The sequence below is a fragment of the Artemia franciscana genome, chromosome 15, assembly GCF_032884065.1.
Source record: "Artemia franciscana chromosome 15, ASM3288406v1, whole genome shotgun sequence".
NCBI classification, from domain to species: domain Eukaryota; kingdom Metazoa; phylum Arthropoda; class Branchiopoda; order Anostraca; family Artemiidae; genus Artemia; species Artemia franciscana.
In genome coordinates this window covers 44266846-44286961 of record NC_088877.1, presented here as the reverse complement: position 1 = coordinate 44286961, position 20116 = coordinate 44266846, and the positions used below count along the sequence as shown (strand labels likewise).

The following is a 20116-nucleotide window of genomic DNA, read 5'->3' as shown; positions in this document are numbered from 1 at the left end:
TAAGTACCAAAACTGATTTCACCTGCCATTTACGGGAGGGATTTGCACCTTTGCCTAACTAAACAATTATTATTATTTTTGTAATTTTAGTAAAATACAGCTGTTTTGACTATTCTCCCCTAATGGGAAATAAACTCCTGCATACATGGCTAGGTTTGACTGCTGCACTGTATATGATGCTAACATCTTCAGGGTTTCATTTAAGCAGACATCTAACCTTGACAAGGCAATTATGCAGGGCAATTATAATTTGTAGAATTATCATTCCTTAAGATTTACTAGGTTTGAATTTTAATTCGTACACCCTTTTTTGTTCAAGCTTAATTGAATACCAAGTTCTCGTATATCCTTTTCTTTTGGGTGAATATGTTCTACCAGCAAAAAAGGCTATGATGTTTGGGTTTCCTCGTTTAGTTAATTTTAAAGTTATGTTTAACCGGACATATTAGACTTCAACTGGTAAAAGTATGCTTATCGCCACTCTCGCGACTAAAATCGCTTCAAGCTTTTATAGTTGCCAAAATCGGTTTGCTAAGCTTTTATTCAGAAGGATAATGTAAATGTCTTTAATTTACATTGCCCTTCTGATCCTCGCTTTACATTGCCATGGCAATCTAAATTAAAGGCAATGTAAAGGTGGATTAAAGACTTTCCTGCGGATCCTAACTTTGAGAATATCGTAGCAAGTAATTTTGGCAAATATTTCATGTGAAAATCCAAAATCTTACCTTAAGGCTTGACATTGGCGATATACACCATAGCCAATAGGTAGCTCCCTCTACCTCCTAAATCGGAAACGTTTCTTACAAAAATACCCGACTTCTTGTATAGTATTTAAAAAGCCATACGAAATAAATTTTCCATAATTGACCCCTCCCCTCACCTCGAAAAGAGTAGTTTGAGCCGCTTCTAAATAAAAATCCTGAGTGCAGCCCTGATTACACGTTCACTTAGGGTGAATATCCCTAAGATTGACTCGGATTACCCCTGTTTCTGAGAAGAAGGAAGACTCTCCTTAAAATGCATTTTTTGCGCTCCTTTTCCCTGTCATCCCTAGAAAAATCCTCATCCCTAAGGATGGGAGTCGAGGGGCTGCCAAAAATCAGAAATCACGCACACCAGGTGGCGCATACCAAGCGTGGTTGAAATATGCGTCACACTTGGCGCTCAAAGATGTACACCTACTGTACCTATAAAAACGTACGGCACAGAACTGCACTCTTCATTGTTCAGTAAAATTGCAACTTTTTACGAGCTATAAGAATTTATAGCTCGGTTTATAATAGTTTATGGTTCAGATCAGATCTCGGCCATAGTGTGTACACGATAGAGTGCCACTTTGTCCTGAAGTGCATAGCACACTTTGCACCACATGTCTACCCGCTATTGTTGTCGGCAAGTTGGCAATCCTTCGCCAGATACTGACTAATTCTCGAAATTGACTTATTAGGTAAATGAAATGAGAGTTAAAATTTTTCAAATTTCTTTTGTTTGCATATAGGCCTACCTGCTTTTTCGTTTGCAATGCATTGCGTGTATGTCAAATATGTATACTTATACATGTGTGACTTTATCGCTAATAAATTCCTTAAAACTGTTCAATTCATCTGTTATATTTAGGGTATTTATTTCAGTAGCCAGCTTGGAATTGGTAGAATGTGTTACCCACGTGCATATACAGTTGATTACTTGTACTCTATTGTCCCTCGACTAGATAATTACTAGTCACTTTGTGCCTATTCTTTATACGCTTTTATTTTTATTTCTTCATTGAGCAAACCAAGCTTTTGCAGATCCTCTGCACTAACCTGTGGTACCTTATAATTACTATAAATAAATCTAAGTGGTTCTAATCGCATTAGTCCCCCTATAAATCGTCCACGGGTTCATTATCAACGAAGTGTATGTATGAAAGTCGTGATGATCGGGCCTAAGGTCGAACTGTTTTTTCCCCCTCTCCAAAAAATCTAAAATGCAATACAGCTAGAATTTCAGATAAACATTACAGGGCTCTTTCGTTTGTTGGTCGACATATGTGGCGTTTTGGGGCAGGGCTGTGGAGTAAGGTGTAATCGACTCCAAATCTGACTCCAGATATTTTCAATATTCTGAGTCTAAATCCACTCAGTAAAAATTTTCTGAAACTCCCGAATCCACAGTCCTGTTTTAAAGCTTCATTTCACTAGATTTTATAAGTTATGACCGGTTTCGACTCCAGACATTTTCAATCTACCGACTCCGACTATTTTGAGCGAAAATTTATTAAAACTCCAACTCCACGAGTTTGATTCCACAACCTTGTTTTTGCGTCCAAATCTAGTATTTAGGAATGGCTTTGCCTTCAAGTTCAGGCCCATAATATTTGATCATTTTAAATATCTCCATAATGATTGTACATTCAACTTGTGTATTGCTGTTCAGACGAAATGAGGCTCCGCTGCAAAAGTAGTCTCCCTCCTCCATAGACAAATTCAGCCTACGTACTAAACCTATGACCTATACCTTGCCTTACACCAATCACCGATGTAGGAGGTAGGCCATGGTCCAAACCATCCTGAAACCTCATTGGTACAGTTTGTCGAGGGTTTGATATAAATTCCAAGATTTGAAATAAATTCCGGCATACGCGCCTTGTCTAAGTACCCATAATTCTTTCATCCCGGCTTCTCTAAAAAAAACTTCCTAGTGTAAACCCTCGAAAGGTATCAGGGAAGCCACCCCTTCCTTCCAAGGTATGTAGATTTGCCTCTGTTTCAACTTTGAGCACCGTGCTAAATCAATCTGAAAAGGGAGTTACTTCCAATAAATTTCACTTTTTTTTCGGCATCATACACCTGTCAAAAGGCTACAAATGTACGTGAAGGCTACTGCGTTTCTTCCAAGCATATTTTCACCATAACCAGTAAAAAACTATTTAAAACATGGTCAGGTTTAGTTGTTGTTTGGACAACTTCTATTGCCAGATTTTGTGGCCACGAATGGTTAAAAGGCTATTTACATAAACAGGTTGTAAAATTGTATCGTTATTCATGTAAGCCAAAAATAGGTTATATTAATGGGGGAATAACATTGTCATTCATTCAAAGGAGATTTATTTTGTCCGCCTTGATTGGACTGTAAGGTCGTTTGGTAAAGGTTGGATCTTGTAAAATGACAAATTTCTATTTGACGAATTTCAGTTCAATTGTTGTCAGCTTATATGGACCTTAGTGCATTAGGAACACGGCTACGGGCTACCCAACTGTCCTCCACCAGGACCGAGAATTCAACTACTTCCCATCACCCAATCAAACAGTTCATGGTAACCAACTTTAGTAAGGAGCGACCAGGATCAATAGTAGCCAAAACTCTAAAAAACGGAATTTTGATACCAATAGTTACATCAAAAGAATCGAAGTTTAATGCTGAATTTAAATATATAAGTTTCATTTAGTTTAGTCTTACCCATCAAAAGCTACGAGCCTGAGAAAATTTGCCTGATTTTAGAAAATAGGAGGAAACACCCCTTAATAGTGATAGAATCTTAACAAAAATCACACCATCAGATTCAGCGTATCAAAGAACTCTACAATAGAAGTTTCAAGCTCCTATCTACAAAAACGTGGAATTTTGTATTTTTTGCCACAAGTCAGGTCACGGATGCGTGTTTATTTGTTTTTTTCTTTTGGTTTTTTATCCAGGGGTCGTCGTATCGAACCAGTGGTCCTAGAATGTCGTGAGAGGGCTCATGCTGACGGAAATTGAAAGTTCTAGTGCCCTTTTTAACTGACAAAAAAATTGGAGGGCACCTAGGCCTCTTTCCACGCTCTTTTTTTCCCAAAGTCACTGGATCAAAATTCTGAGATAGCCATTTTATTCAGCATAGTTGGAAAACCTAATAACTATGTCTTTGGGGACGACTTACTCCCCCACAGTCCCCGTGCGAGGGACTGCAAATACGTTCTAGCTGCCTTTTTAAGTGACCAAGAACTTGGAGGATAACTAGGCGTCCTCCCCCGCTCCTTTTTTTCTCAAAATCGTCCGATCAAAACTATGAGAAAGCCATTTAGCCAAAAAATAAATCAATATGCAAATTTTGTTTCAATTATTCATGTGCAGAGAGCCAAATTTAAAACATGAATTAATTCAAAAACGTTCAGAAATCTAATAAAAAACTATTTTTTTTTATTTTTATGGCACTTGGTATTAAGCAAGTGACATATAGCAATCGCCAATTCTGTCGGTCTGTCGGTCCCGGTTTTGCTACTTTAGGCACTTCCAGGTAAGCTAGGACGATGAAATTTGGCAGGCGTATCAGGGACGGGACCAGCTTAAATTATAAATAGTCCTCTTCCCAATTTGACCATCTGGGGGTGGGGGAGTGGGGGGCCGGTTAATTCGGAAAAAATAGAGAAATTGAAGTATTTTTAACTTACGAACTGTTGATCAGATCCTAATGAAATTTGATGTTTGGAAGGATATCGTGTCTCAGAGCTGTTATTTTAAATCCCAACCGGATCTGGTTATATGGGAGGGGGAAACCTAAAATCTTGGAAAACACTTAGAGTGGAGGGGTCGGGATGAAACTTGGTGGGAAAAATAAGCACAAGTCCTAGATACATGATTGATATAACCGGAACGGATCCACTCTCTTTGGGGTGATGATGGGGGGTAATCCTGAAAAATTAAAAAATGAGGTATTTTTAACTTACGAACGGGTGATCGGATCTCAATGAAATTTGATATTTAGAAGGATATGGTGTCTTAGAGCTCTTATTTTAAATCCTGACCAGATCTGGTGACATTGGGGGGGGGGGGTTGGGAGGGGGAAACCTAAAACTTGGAAAAAACTTAGAGTGGAGGGATCGGGATGAAGCTTGGTGGGAAAAATAAGCACAAGTCCTAGATACATAATTGACATAACTGGAACGGATCCGCTCTCTTTGGGGTAGTTGGGGGGGGGGGTAATTCTGAAAAATTAGAAAAAATGATGTATTTTTAACTTACGAACGGGTGATCGTATCTCAATGAAATTTGATATTTAGAAGGATATTGTGTCTCAGAGCTCTTATTTTCGACCCGACCGGATCTGGTGACATTGGGGGGGGGGGGAGTTGGGAGGGGGGGAACCTAAAACTTGGAAAACACTTAGAGTGGAGGGATCGGGATGAAACTTGGTGGGAAAAATAAGTAAAGTCCTAGATACATGATTGACATAACCGGAACGGATCCGCTCTCTTTGGGGTAGTTGGGGGAGGGGTTAATTCTGAAAAATTAGAAAAAGTGAGGTATTTTTAACTCAATGAAATTTGATATTTAGAAGGATATCGTGTCTCAAAGCTCTTATTTTAAATCCTGACCGGATCTGGTGACATTGGGGGAAATTTGGAGTGGGGAACCTAAAATCATGGAAAACGCTTAGATTGGAGGGATCGAGATGAAACTTGGGGGGGGGAATAAGAGCAGAAGTCTTACATACGTGATTTACATACGTGATTTACATAATTGGAACGGATCCGCTCTATTAGGGGGGGGGGCTAATTCTGAAAAATAAGAAAAAATGACGTATTTTTAACTTACGAAGGAGTGATCGGATCTTCATGAAACTTCATATTTAGAAGGATCTCGTAACTCAGATCTCTTATTTTAAATCTCAACCGGATCAAGCGTAATTGGGGGGGGGGGTAGTTAGGGGGGGGACAGGAAATCTTAGAAAATACTTAAAACGGTGAGATCAGGATAAAACTGGATGGGAAGAATAGAAACCTGTCTAAGATACGTTTCTGACATAACCGGACCGGATCTGCTCTCTTTGGTGGAATTGGGGGGGGGGATAATTTTGAAAATTGAGGTATTTGTAACTTACGAAAGGGTGACCAGACCTTAATGAAATTTGATATTTAGAAGGATCTTGTGCTTTAAAGTTCTAATTTTAAATTCCGACCAGATTCTGTGACATTGGGAGGAGTTGGAGGGGGAAACCGGAATTCCTGGAAAACGTGAAAATTGGGGTATTTTTATCTTACGAATAGATGATCGGATCTTAATGAAATTTGATTTTTAGAAGGAATTCATGTCTCAGAGCTCTTATTTCAAATCCCAACCAGATCTTTTGACATTGGGGGGAGTTGGAGGGGAAAATCTTGGAAAAACACTTGGAGTGGAGGAATCGGGATGAAGCTTGGTGGATAGAATAAACAAATGTCCTTGATACGTGATTGACAGAATCGTACTGGATTCGCTCTCTTTGGAGGAGTTAGGGGGGGGGAGGGGTTCAATGATTTGGCGATTTTGGTGCTTGTGGACGTGCTAGGACGATGAAAATTGGTAGGCGTGTCAGGGAGCTGCACAATTTGACTTGATAAAGTCGTTTCCCTTATTCGACCATCTGGGGCTAAAGGGAGAGGAAAAATTATAAAAAATTAGGTATTTATAACTTACGAGTGGGTGATCGGATCTTAATGAATTTTGATATTTAGAAGGACATCGTGACTCAGAGCTCTTATTTTAAATCCTGACCGGCATTAAGCCTCTTATTTTCCTTTTTAAATCAATCTATTGATTCATATAATTATGTTAGAGCTCATACCATATGATCTCTTGGCTCTTAGCTCTTCTCGCCTCGTCACAAGTGCCATATGAGCTCTTAGCTCTTGTTTTTAAAGTAAGGAGCGATATTAAAACTTAAAACGAACAGAAATTACTCCGTATATGAAAGGGGCTGTTCCCTCCTCAACGCCCCGCTCTTTACGCTAATGTCTTACTGTTTTAAAAAGTAGAGTTGAGAGTAAAAGTCAAACTTTAGCGTAAAGAACGGGGCTTTGAGGAGGGAACAGCCCCTTTCATATACGGAGTAATTTCTGTTAAAGAAATACTAGTTTTTTTTATATTTAATGTATATATCGAAACCACGTACGCCTCACAGTTGTGTCACGCGTGGCAAACTTTCGACACACTTGGCAGGCGCCACTAGGTGTACATGGTTTCTTGAAGTTGGTGGCCCCCGGGCCAGGAACTAGCGTTTGCACTGTTGAAGTTTTCGAAAAATCACAAAATAGTGATTTTTCCTATATGTGGAACAGGAGAAATAAATTCCACGAATTTAATCTTTTACTGTCTTTGCCTCTTTGTTTTTGGCCTGACATAGATATTTGGTTTTTTCAAGTCTACTGTGTCCGTGTCTGGTGCGGACACACCACGGACTTGATATGGTACCTTTGTAGATACTAGGTCAAACCCGATTGTATAGTAAATAGAAGAAAAATCTGACTGCGATGTATTAAGGATGGATCTCCCATAACCTGAACACAGCGAGTCCCAATGGTGATTGAGACTCGTCGTGTTCAATTTAGGGCAGATCCATCCCTAATTTATCAAGGATAGTGAAAATGAAGTCTGACTGTTTGTGCTGGTTAAGTGGAACTATAGACAACGATGTATATCGAAAAATAGCGAAAATCAGGGATTCCATTTTCAAACAGTTCGTGGTAACGAACTGTAGTAAGGAGCGACCCGGCTCAATAGTAACCGAAACTCTAATAAATGAAATTTTGATACCAATAGTTACATCAAAAGAATCGCATTTTAATGCTGATTTTAAATATATAAGTTTCATCAAGATCAGTTATACCAATCAAAAGTTACGAGCCTGAGAAAATTTGTCTCATTTCAGATAATAGGTAGAAACACCCCATAAAAGTCATACAATTTTAACGAAAATCACACCATCAGATTCAGCGTATCAAAGAACCTTATTGTAGAAGTTTCAAGATCATATCTGCAAAAATGTGTAATTTCGCATTTTTTGCCAGAAGACAGATCACGGATGCGTGTTTATTTTTTATTTTTTTTTTTTTTTTTTCCCAGGGGTGATCGTATCGACTGAGTGGTCCTAAAATGTCGCAAGAGGGCTCATTTTAACAGAAATTAAAAGTTCTAGTACCTTTTTAAGTGACTGAAAAAATTGGAGGGCACCTAGGTCCGCTCCCACGCTCATTTTTTCCCAAAAGTCATCGGATCAAAATTCTGAGATAGCTATTTTATTTACCATAGTCGAAAAACCTAATAACTATGTCTTTAGGGACGACTTACTCCCCCGCAGTCCCCGTGGGAGGGGCTGCAAGTTACAAACTTTGACCTGTGTTTACATATAGTAATGGTTACTGGGAAGTGAGGGAATATTTCAATGAAGGGGGCGCAGGGTTTTCTACCATTATTTGAAAAAAACAATGAAAAAATAAATATGAAAAGTTTTCTACTGAAAGTAAGGAGCAGCATTAAAACTTAAAACGAACAAAAATTACTATGCATATGAGGGGTTTACCTCCTCGTTATACCTCACTCTTTACGCTAAAGTATTTTTAGTAATTTCTACTATTTATTCTACGACCTTTGTGATTCAGAGGTCATTCTTAAGGAATTGGGAAAAAATTTAAGCTTTAGGATAAAGAGCAAGGTATCGACGAGGGTTGAACCCCCTCATACACGCAATAAAAACATACGAATATAGAAGTTTGTTACGTAAATTAATTCGTAAGTTACGTATATTTTTTTACCAATGAAAACATTTGTAAAAAATTAAAATTTCTAGTTGCTTTTTTAAATAATCAAAAAATTGGAGGGCAACTAGGCCTCCTCCCTCTCTCCTTTTTCTTAAAATCTTCCGATTAATTGCAATTAATTAATATGCAAATTTCGTTTTAATTATTTATGTGTGGAGAGCCAAGATCAAAACATGCATTAATTCAAAAACGTCCAGAAATTAAATATAAAAAAACAAGTTTTTCTAAATGAAAGTAAGGCGCAACATTAAAACTTAAAACGAACAGAAATTACTCCGTATATGAAAGGGGCTTTTACTCCTCAAAGCCCCGCTCTTTACGCTAAAGTTTGACTCTTTCTCTTAACTCTATTTTTAAAACAGTAAGAAACTTACTGTTTATTATTTAATTAATGAAAAAGATATCCTTACTCAGTTATACAGTTTTTGATAATAGCGAGGTAAAAATAAAAATAAAACATGGTACAAAAAAGAAACGGTTTGAAAAAGCATAGCTTTGTATTGATGGTGTAGTTGTTTTTAGCACTCAACAGATTGTTAATGTTGAATTTTTACGGACCAAAAGCGTCATCAAACTTACGTAATATGTTTTGCTTAGCCCACTTAGCGGGCCCAGCGCGCTTCCCCTGCGCCAAGCTGCTCTTGGGTTACATAAGATACATATAGTGAATTAAAATTTCTTCTGGACTAAGTCGTAGGATAATTAAGTATTTTTGAGATTCAAATATATCAGAATATTAGAATGTTAGGTAAAGCAAAATTGTATACAAATTTTGACCCGAAGGAGAGAGAATCGGATGAGAGGAGAAGGAGAAGGAGAGAATCATCAGGAGAGAGAATCGGGTGAGAGGAGAGAAGGAAAAAGAGATAATCGGATGTAAGGAAGGAGTCGAAATAAGCATCTCAAGTTTTTGCGACCAACAGACAGACAGAGAAAGCAAGTTAAGTAAACCGTGGAAATAGAAAAGAAATGGTTTGAAAAGTCGTAGCTTTTTATTGAAGCTGTAGTTGTTTTTAGCAATCGACGAATTATTAATGTTTGAATTTTTACGGACCAAAAGCATCGCCAAGTTTAAGTAATTAATTTTGCTTATTTATTTTGCTGGTTCACTGAGGTAAAATTGAAAAAAATTTTAATTAAAAAATTAATAAATGATGCTGCATAATAAGTTTCATAATTTTGAAACCGAAGGAAAAAACCGAAGAAAAAAAGTCTGAAACAGAAGATAAGTTCAGGGGAAAATCATCTTTATTTTGATGCCCTTGGCACTATGTAACTCAAAATCGAGTGATAGGTGAATTTCATATTTTACCCTGCTATAATCCTTTTATAAAAAATAAAAGAAGATAATGAAGAAATTTGTGAAGATGGTGAATGACACATTGACTACAACCTAAGTGGATGTTTTGGCTATATATGCAAGAGCAAGGTAAAAACTAGATTAAAAAAAAATAATACTAAAACAAGCGTACTAAAACATCTTATTCGTAAAATAAATGTTCAAACTAACATCATAAAATAAATGTTGAAAGTATTTCAGCGTCCCCACCTCATGTTGCTTCTGCCAAATCTTTCTTATTTTGTATGATGGAAAGGCTGTGTGGTCTTCGTTGTTATATAAGCCTTTTCCGTGCGCGACTAGATAAAATGGGATCTCGAAATTACAATCCCCTGTAGGAAGTGTTTTGCTCTTCATCTTTAGCTTGCTTTGACCTCGAGAAAATTATGCTGAATAAGCAGAAATTTTGAGGATATTTATATTTTACAGGTTACAATGTCGGACAAGCCAGCAGCAGACAGAGCCTGTAAGGATCCGAATCCAATCATAGATGGCCGAAAAGCAAATGTCAACCTCGCTTACCTTGGAGCGAAACCCAGAGGAAACGTTGCTGCTAGTAAGTCAATACATAATCAATACATTAATGATTCACCTATAAGCCCTTAATACACTGTTTTTAGGGTCCCTGCAACTTGACAGTTTCAATTATTATAAGCGCTCAATTTTTAGCGGCAGGAGGGGTGCAATTGACGAAAATGTAGGGGTAAGGTTTTTTCCGATTTTCTTAATGAAAACACCAAAAGGGTGTTTTATAAAATATAGGGGAAATCACCCACCTCGTCCAACTGGCTCCCCTGAATGGCAGTTTTTATTAGCTTTAGGAAATTGTAATTTTTGGACAAAAAATTTTCACAGAGAGGAAAAGTTTACCAACTTTGTTTTACTAAGCTAGTTAAGAATGGTCTATTTACTCTTATTTTTACCTGAAAATAACTGCTTCTTGTGTAAAATCGAAAACCTATCTGTTCAAGTGCCGCCAAAAAGGGGCCTTTTCGAGCGTCTAACGTCACGGGCCTACACGCTATTAGTCGATCTCTCCTAATATTTGTCCTGTTTTTGAATGCCTTTTGCTTGTAACCGTTTATCAGTTGCAAGCGATCCTTTACAGCCAAGGCCGTATCTAGGGGGAGGGTTACCGGGCTTAGACACCCCCCCCCAGAAGTTTTTGTCTGACTCGTAAAAACGTAATACAAATGCATATAAACTAATTTTTGGAGCGTTTTTTAATTTTATTTTGACACCTCCTCCCTCCCCCCGAACAAAAATCCTGGTTATGCCCTTGTTTACATACACTTTGTTTTTCAGTTATTACTTAGGCTACTGCTCACCTTTGATTAGTTCTCCATTGAGCAAGCCAAAAACGGCTTCACAGTTGGCAATTAAATGGCAAAAAAATCTTTAATAGCTGGTTAGCAGTTACCGGCAAAACGTTTTCCCGTTGCCAGGGTAACCAAAGTTTGTGTATGACCGTCTGTAAGTAAAGTTGAAAACACAAAAACCTCGTCTTTGGACTAATCAATCTGCTGAGATCTCATTCCTTTGACCTCACATCATTTTGCTGATATTTTTGTCTTTTGCTTAATCGGAATGGTGAGATCATAGATGTCGCTGATTTTAGTCAGAAGTGCTTAAACTTTGTTTACGAATTAGAGATGTTTGATAATATCCTCATCAAAGTCATTAGAGCACTGATCAGAATGAACTTCGATTTATCTAAAAATCGAAAGAAGTAGGGAAATATATCTGGGAGAGGGGCTTAGAGCACACTAACTCCCAAAAAATCATTAATTTTCGGATTTTTTTTTGGCAAATCAGATGAAATGTGTTGTTTTTTATTATTAACCTCCCAAAAAACAAAAACAAAAAAAAATCCTAAAATAAAAGAAAAAAAATATATACCTGTATACCTGTCTGTTGAGAAGTGAGATCACAGTCTTCGACTTTTATAATTTTTTTCTGGGTAAAAAAAATAAGATCTTATCAAAATGGTTAGTTAGTAAGTTGTAGCCGAAGGGTTACCACCTGTTTAAAAAATCGCTAGATTTTAGTGATTATCTGGTTGATTTGGTAATTTTCTTCAGTAATCTAGTGATTTATGTGCAAATTTAGTGATTTTTTTTGTATAAGCAATATAAAAAGTCACTAAAAATAGTAAAAAATCACTAGGGGTATCAAGCTTGTGCAGCATGCAGTTTGTGACTGACAGAACAAGAATAGGCCCATGCTTTTAAATCCACTGGCTGCACGCCCGGCAACCAAAAACGGGGCTATATTTTGAACTTCCCTTATCGACACTTATCAGTAAGTTTGCACGGTATCCCACCTTGGCCAAATTGTGGCTGCTGAAAAGGAATCTCGAGAAATTAGACATCGATTTTTGAGTTTGTTTTTCTTTCTATATTAGGCCGTGAAAATCATTCAGGGGTTCGCGATAATAGATTCTTCGGGTTGATTTGAGATACTTTCTATAGAATTACCTGATATGGATCATGTAGTTACTTAGTTGCTGAACTGTAGGTACAGTGCACGTCTTGTAGATTTTTTTAGTGGGGGGGGGGGTATATGTATGCTATAAAATCCAGAGAAGTACAGAATGGACTACGGGCTGGGAACCCCCTACTTCCGAATTGAAAGAAATTCTGGTAAGTGAATTTGGCAAAATTATGATAACGGAGCGCGCCGACAAAAAACAAACAAAAAAAAACAAGATCTAAGAGCTCATATGGCACTTGTGACGAGGCCGGAAGAGCCAAGAGCTCCTGGCTCTTGGTCAGGCCTCTCAAGCCTCTGTTCTGATCAGGAAGATCAGAGGCTTAATGCCGGTTGGGATTTAAAATAAGAGCTCTAAGTCACGAGGTCCTTCTAAATATCAAATTCATTAAGATCCGATCACCAACTCGTAAGTTATAAATACCTCATTTTTTCTAATTTTCCTCTCCCTTCAGCCCCCCCAGATGGTCAAATAAGGGAAAACGACTTTATCAAGTCAATTTGTGCAGCTCCCTGATACGCCTACCAATTTTCATCGTCCTAGCACGTCCAGAAGCACCAAACTCGCCAAAGCACTGAACATCACCCCTAACTCCCCCAGAGAGAGAGTGAATCCAGTACGGTTACGTATATCACGTATCTACGACATTTGCTTATTCTACCCACCAAGCTTCATCCCGATTCCTCCACTCTAAGCGTTTTCCAATATTTCCGATTTCCCCCCTCCAGCTCCCCCCAGTGTCAACAGATCTGGTCGGGATTTGAAATAACAGCTCTGAGACATGAATTCCTTCTAAATATTAAATTTCATTAACATCCGGTCACCCGTTCTTAAGTTAAAAATACCTCAATTTTTCTAATTTTTCCAAATTAACACCCCCCAGCTCCTCCAAAGAGAACGGATCCGTTCCAATTAAGTCAATCATATATCTAGAACTTTTGCTTATTCTTCCCATCAAGTTTCATCCCGATCTCTCCACTCTAAGCGTTTTCCAAGATTTCTATTTCCCCCTCCAACCCCCTATGTCCTCGGATCCAATTCGAGTCGAAAATGGAGCATCTGAGACATAAGATCCTTCTATATATCAAGTTTCATTAAGATCCGATCACCTATTCGTAAGATAAAGATCCCCCAATTTTCACGTTTTCCAAGAATTCCAGTTTCCCCCTCCAACTCCCGCCTATTGTCAGGGGATCTGGTCAGAATTTGAAAATAAGAGTTCTAAAACACACGATCCTTCTAAATATCAAATTTCATTAAGATCTGATCACCCGTTCGTAAGTTACAAATAACTCATTTTTTTCTAATTTTTCCCGAATTATTCCCCCCCCTCCAACTCCACCAAAGAGAGCGGATCCGCTCCGGTTATGTCAGTCACGTATCTTGGACTTGTTTTTATTCTTCCCACCCAGTTTCATCCTGATCTCTCCGCTTTAAGTATTTTCTAAGATTTCCGGTCCCCCCCCCCCCCAACTGCCCCCCAATGACATTGGACCCGGTTGAGATTTAAAATAAGAGATCTGAGTTACGAGATCCTTCTAAATATGAAGTTTCATGAAGACCCGTTCACTCCTTCGTAAGTTAAAAATACGTCATTTTTTCTAGTTTTTCAGAATTAATCTAACACCCCCCAACTCCCCCAAATAGAGCGGATTCGTTCCGATTATGTCAATTACGTATCTAAGACTTCTGCTTATTTTTCCCACCAAGTTTCCTCCCGATCCCTCCACTCTAAGTGTTTTCCAAGATTTTAGGTCACCCCCCCCCCGAAACTCCCCCCAATGTCACCAGTTCCGGCCAGGATTTAAAATAAGATCTTTGAGATACGATATCCTTCTAAATATCAAATTTCATTGAGATTCCATCACACGTTCGTAAGTTAAAAATACTTCATTTTTCTTTTTTTCGAATTAACCACCCCCCCCCCCCCCGCCAGATGGTCAAATCGGGAAAACGACTATTTCTAGTTTAATCTGATCCGGTCCCTGATACGCCTGCCAAATTTCATCGTCCTAACTTACCTGGAAGTGCCTAAAGTAGCCAAACCGGACAGACCGACAGAATTTGCAATCGCTATATGTCACTTGGTTAATACCAAGTGCCATAATGCTATTAAATCAGTTTTGAACCAAAAGCCAAATGTTTTTTTTTCAGAAGTTTAATCATCTCCTTTTGGTTAGAAATTTCGAAGCAGAATCTCGCTCCTTTTCCAACTACGGTAGAAATCATATTTTCAAGAACCTCTGCAGTTGGTTTCCGGCTGGAAAAAAGCCAAGCTTTTGCACATATGATTTTTGATGTAACACATCTGTCAACAACGCCTATCTCATGATAATCGCATAAAGTTTTTGAATTTGTTTGTAATTGCTTTTGGTACATAAATGTACTTTTTGGTTATGGAAAATATAGAAGTTAATACCTCTGACAGGAGATAAGGTGGGATTATAAAAAAATAATTGCTAGGCTTTGTTTTAAACGACATTTTTCAAAGGGTAACTCATCCATAAATTTCACCTCTGTATGGTATCACTAATTCAAAGTGTGTAAGGTGACGTTCAGGCTAAAATAAAATTCGTTGCTACCCATTACTGACCTTACTAGACAGAATGGCTCACTCTTCACTGTTTTCGAGTGGCAAATCTGTTTGTCAATGCCATACTTCGTTAAAGCGATATAATATTTTTCACTGGATTGAGCAATGCTAGTTGAAAATTCAGCAAATATGAAAATGGCAATCTAAGGCCCTGCCCAGGAGAGGGGGAGGGGGTCTAAAAGTAGAACAATATTCGTAGCCATAACTGTAAAATGCATATTTTTAATTGGGAGGAGGGTGGGAGTTGATAACTGTCTATCCTGGGTACTTCTTTCACCGGAAAGTAGGCTTTTACACGTTAATTTGAATTTTGTATACACTGTAAGCCAGCACAGATAATGCAAAAGTTGCTACTTGCCATTTTTTGGAAAGCTCATATTAACACCCCACCTAAATAAACTCAGCGGTGTCAATTGGCCTAGTCAGTTTTTTTTTATCCTAGCCCTATTTTGTTATAAAGATGTGTAAAAATCATTAAAAAAACACACTTTGTATTCTCTTTTAAATTTAATAAAAATTGTAGAAATTTTGATTTTGTGATCGTGATTGTTCTTCCGTATCTTGTTCCAAAATGGCCAAAAATTTATGTTGAACTTAAGTTAAAAATAAGTTGGTTCTTATACCGACCATACTCAAGAAGTGAAGTTAAGTTAATTATAATGTAACATACCAAAATCTGATGAGAATATTATAATCTAGTGACAAAAATTAGAAAACTACAACAGAGAATTATGTAAAGCAGGCCGCCCAGACCGCATTATATGAAAGACCTAACCCAACCAACTTTTCTGATGCAGGGCTACCAAAAGTTTTTTCTCTGTTTGGGGTCACCAAAAGAATTTTCGTGGGGGCCAAGGGGTTTATTACTTATATTTTTAAGCCCATCTTATGAGTCGCAAAAATATTTTTCTCTTTTTTTAAGACATATCTTTTTAACTCTATTTTTCCATGTGTCAGACAATTTTTTTGAATAAAGGGGGAAGGGCTTAAAACCCGGACCCCTCCAACCTGAATACGAACTGTTTTGATCTTTAGGAAATCTTTCGCTTGTTGGATATGTCTCCCATTTTGCTGTAAGCGGCCTTGCGCTTGAACTATAAAATTAGAGATTATATCTGGTATTTGTCAAGTTTATAATATCTGGTCTATTATTGACCAGATTCAAATATGGCAGGATTGTGCAAAAGTCCCTGGAGGGCGTTTTGGCATGAAAAATACAGTTTCCCGACAAAAGAAGGTATTTATTGATATTTCCGTTTCAGAAATTTCTAACCATTCTCACAAATTTGTGTTGTAGAAGTTATTTTTTGAGTCAGAAATAGATGGATAGGGCTTCTTTTTAAGGTTTGGAATATGTGGCCTACTCTTGAGTCCCCACCCCCCAAAAAAAGAAACTAAAAGAAAGAATGTTCAAACTTATCGTAATATTACAGGAGCACTTTGGGAAATATTTTTCTGACATGGGAAATAATATTTCCTAAGAAAAAAGTTGACCATTAATACCAAAGATGTTATCATCGAGGCCCAAGGCGTAGCCGTTAGCAGAAGACATTTAAAGTTGTATCAAAATAGGGGAATGAGAAGAGGCGATGTGGATTAACACTGTAATAATGTTTCGAATTTTTCACCAATTAAGCACGGTAGCCTACTACAAAAAAATGAATTGCGTGAAACATTTGCAACTAAAGTTGCCATCGCCTATCCAAGCTAGGTATCTCATTAATATTGATGGGAGGTAGCGCGAAAAATTCGGTCTAAATTTAGAAAAGATTGTTTACCAGATACGCCTAATGCATTTCTCTGATGCGGAGTTTGTCATGACAGTTTTCTTGAATCTTTTGTCTTTTTCCCACGACTTTGTGAAGTCTGGACAGGCAGCATTGGAGGGTATACGTTTTTGGCCGCAGTAGTTGAAAAGGCATTTTGTTACAGAACATAAATTTTACACTAGAGGAGAATAAAAACAGTTTCGTTTTTTTTTTTTTGGGGGGGGGGGTACTTGACCCGGGCGCAGAAATTTTAGGGGCACTGAATTTCAAATAAATAAATTAACGGTTATAATAATTTTGTAATTTTATTTTCATTAAAATAAAGTAGGAGGTGCAGCTAATAAATGAAAATAATTATTAAATTACTGTTTTAAAAAGTAGAGTTGAGAGAAAGAGTCAAACTTTAGCGTAAAGAGCGGGGCGTTGATGAGGAAGCAGCCCCTTTCATATACGAAGTAATTTCTGTTCGTTTTAAGTTTTAATGTCGCTTCTTACTTTCAGTTAAAAAAACTTGTTTTTTTTTATTTAATATTACCAGAAGACCACATTCGAAAGGGAAACAAATTGACGTAACTGACCTAAGTGGGTTTAAAAACTTGATTGTGTGCCTCGACTGTACACTGGACCTTATATCTGAGAAAGGAAACAGGCGATACCAAAAGATAAAAAAACGATCTTTAGTGAGACTATGAGAAAAAGTCTCAAATATAATGGTATGTCTTGGGGGATCATTTACTTTGCTTCCCTCCCTACGCACCTGCCTTACATGCATTTTCCTGTTAAACTTTTTGATCTTGTCTGTACCACTAAGTACAAAATGGACGTCACCGTGTATATACACTGGAGTAAATTTGAGGGGGGAGGGGGGAAATTTCGGGTTTTAAGGTTGCTTATTGTTTTTTATCTGAAGAAATTTCGGGTTAAAACACCCGGTCTAATGCTTTACATTTTAATTTCTGTCAAGTAAGCCTAATTTTGTTTCTATACTTAGCGAAACTAAAGATTACAAAAATTATATTTTCTAATAGAACTGTACTATCGAATGAAGTAAAATTAGCCTTAATTTTTAATAAATTTACGTCAAACAATTGTACAATTTAAGGAACAAGCCGCTTTTAAAAATTTGATCTTCGCATTAAAGCTTCTTGCCACTTAGGGCCGAACTTATTACTCCTGGGACAACTGTTATTATTTTACTTAAAAGGCGAGCTGTCCAAATGACTTAACCACACCCTTACTAGCCATGATCGATAGATAAGTCGCTTCTAATTAAAGTCCCTGTGAAAATATGCAGCCAAACATTTTTGGTCGAATTGTACTCTGACCATATTGCAAACTAGAATGCCTATGTCCCACTAAGTCTCCAGTTTTTGCAACCATCCTTATGGTCTTGACTCTTGTCTCGACCACACCGAATAAAAAATGAGGGAGTGGAGTTAAGGGTTCTTTTATCACAAAATTGAAAAAAGTGGGCTATTTAAGATCAATTTTCTGTTTACACCCTTTCTAGCTATGGTCGATAGGTAAACAATTTCTAATTATGAAGGTTAGAAGACTAGAAGATTATGAAGGTTTGAAATATACACATTAAAATTCATGACCAAATGTTCGTGGTCAAGCTGTGTTCTGACCATACTGCGAAATAGAATACCCTGTGTTCCTCTAAGTCTCTAGTTTTACGTCCATTCGGTCGATCCTGACTCTGGTCTAGGCCACAAGACAAGGCCTCAAATGAAAAATGAAGAGTAGGCAGGGTCGTATCCAGAATTTGTTGGGAGGGGGACTACAAGAAAACTTGTAACGAAAAGCAAATTGTAACTTGAAAAGTCACATACCCCCCCCCCCCAAAAAAAAAAAACAACAAAAATTTAAGATTAAACATGTTTATACCTTATTACCTCATTGAATTTACTGCAAGAAGTTTTAAAAGAACAAGTGTCCGGTGAAATTTGATATATGAACACATGTAACAACATCTCTTGAAACTGATAATATTTATTTGGCTAATATATAAATTTTTAATAAATAAAAATGCGATCTTATAAAATCAATTTTTAACTACCCCGCCTTTGAATATTTTTTTTTACGACAGCAATGTAGTAAGCAGTTTATTTTGAATAATTACAAATGATAGCTTGTCGAAACTGCTTATGGTGGTTTTGTTGACCGGATTTAATTCGGAAAATTTAATTCGGTTTAATTAGAAAAATTGAGGTATTTTTAACTTAAGAACGGGTGACCAGATCTTAATGAAATTTGATAATTAGAAGGAACTCATGTCTCAGGGCTCTTATTTTAAATCCCGAACAGATCTGGTGACATTGTGGGGAGTTGTAGAGGGAAACCTAAAATCTTGGAAAACTCTTAAGAGTGCAGATTGGGATGAAACTTGGTGGGTAGAATAAGCAAATTTTGTAGATATTTTTTGATTTTGTTGAATTCATTTCATTTTATTGAATGTATTAACTTTTGTTGATAGAATATTGTATTGTGTTTAGTCTCTTACAGTCAGTCTATAGTCTCTGGGCATTATTGCAATATAGGTTTTTCTTTTCTTTTTCTTTTTTGAAAAAAAGCCAATTATCATTATTATCAAGATACCGCATTGGTTTTATAAATTATCTGGCCTTGAGATTTTCACCCACAATTTAATTTCATAAGGAATATTAACTTTGGAGGGAGGCTCAGATAAAAGAAACATGATAATATATGTTCAACAATAACGTCATTATGAATAATTTTCCAGATTAAAAACCATGCACTGACCAGGTTGTGTGCGCTAGAGTTAGGACTGATAAGTAGGATATAAAACAAAGAACTAGAGGGGACAAAATACTGGGCCAAGGACAGGGGTGGTGGCAAAAAAGTGTATTCTGCTTGTATTTGGGCATCAAAAAATCGCATCTTCATTATTTTGATCAAGAAAGAAGGAAATAAATTAAAAAGAAAGTTAAAAGCTAGCAAAATGAATGAAATAAGATAAACTAGAGGGACATAAACGCCTGAGCTCCGATAGGGGCTCAGGAATTCCCCAAAAAAACTCCAAGGTTGCTTCTGACACTTCAGCCCTTCTGAATCTTATGATTTTTCCCCCACAATTTTATAGAATATTCATGAAACTCGTCCGTTCCACTCTTAATGGAATCATCCCTCCGTGTAATTTCAGCTCGATGGAAAAATCCGGCGTACGTGTTCCTGCCTCCCTCTACCCTCGCAGCGGATAAAATCAAGACAAGAACATTGAACTTCGTCAAAGATGATACTTGTGTCACGGGGTCATCATCTACATCCTTGTTGAGGTTTATGTACACTTCGGCTGTCCAAAATGATTTAGTCCTCTGGGACTAAATCAAGCTTTTAGCAATTGTAGTTTGAACTTTAACT

The 20116-nt window shown here is 37.3% G+C and overlaps 1 protein-coding gene across 1 annotated transcript in view; it reads left to right on the top strand.

The window, feature by feature from the left end:
• The window catches only part of LOC136036522 (RNA-binding protein 38-like), a 156498-nt gene that overhangs the window by 73162 nt on the left and 63220 nt on the right, over positions 1–20116 (top strand). The window contains exon 4 of the mRNA XM_065718825.1: positions 10309–10435. Coding sequence (XP_065574897.1) covers positions 10309–10435 — 127 coding nt within the window. The remainder of the gene's footprint in view (positions 1–10308; positions 10436–20116) is intronic.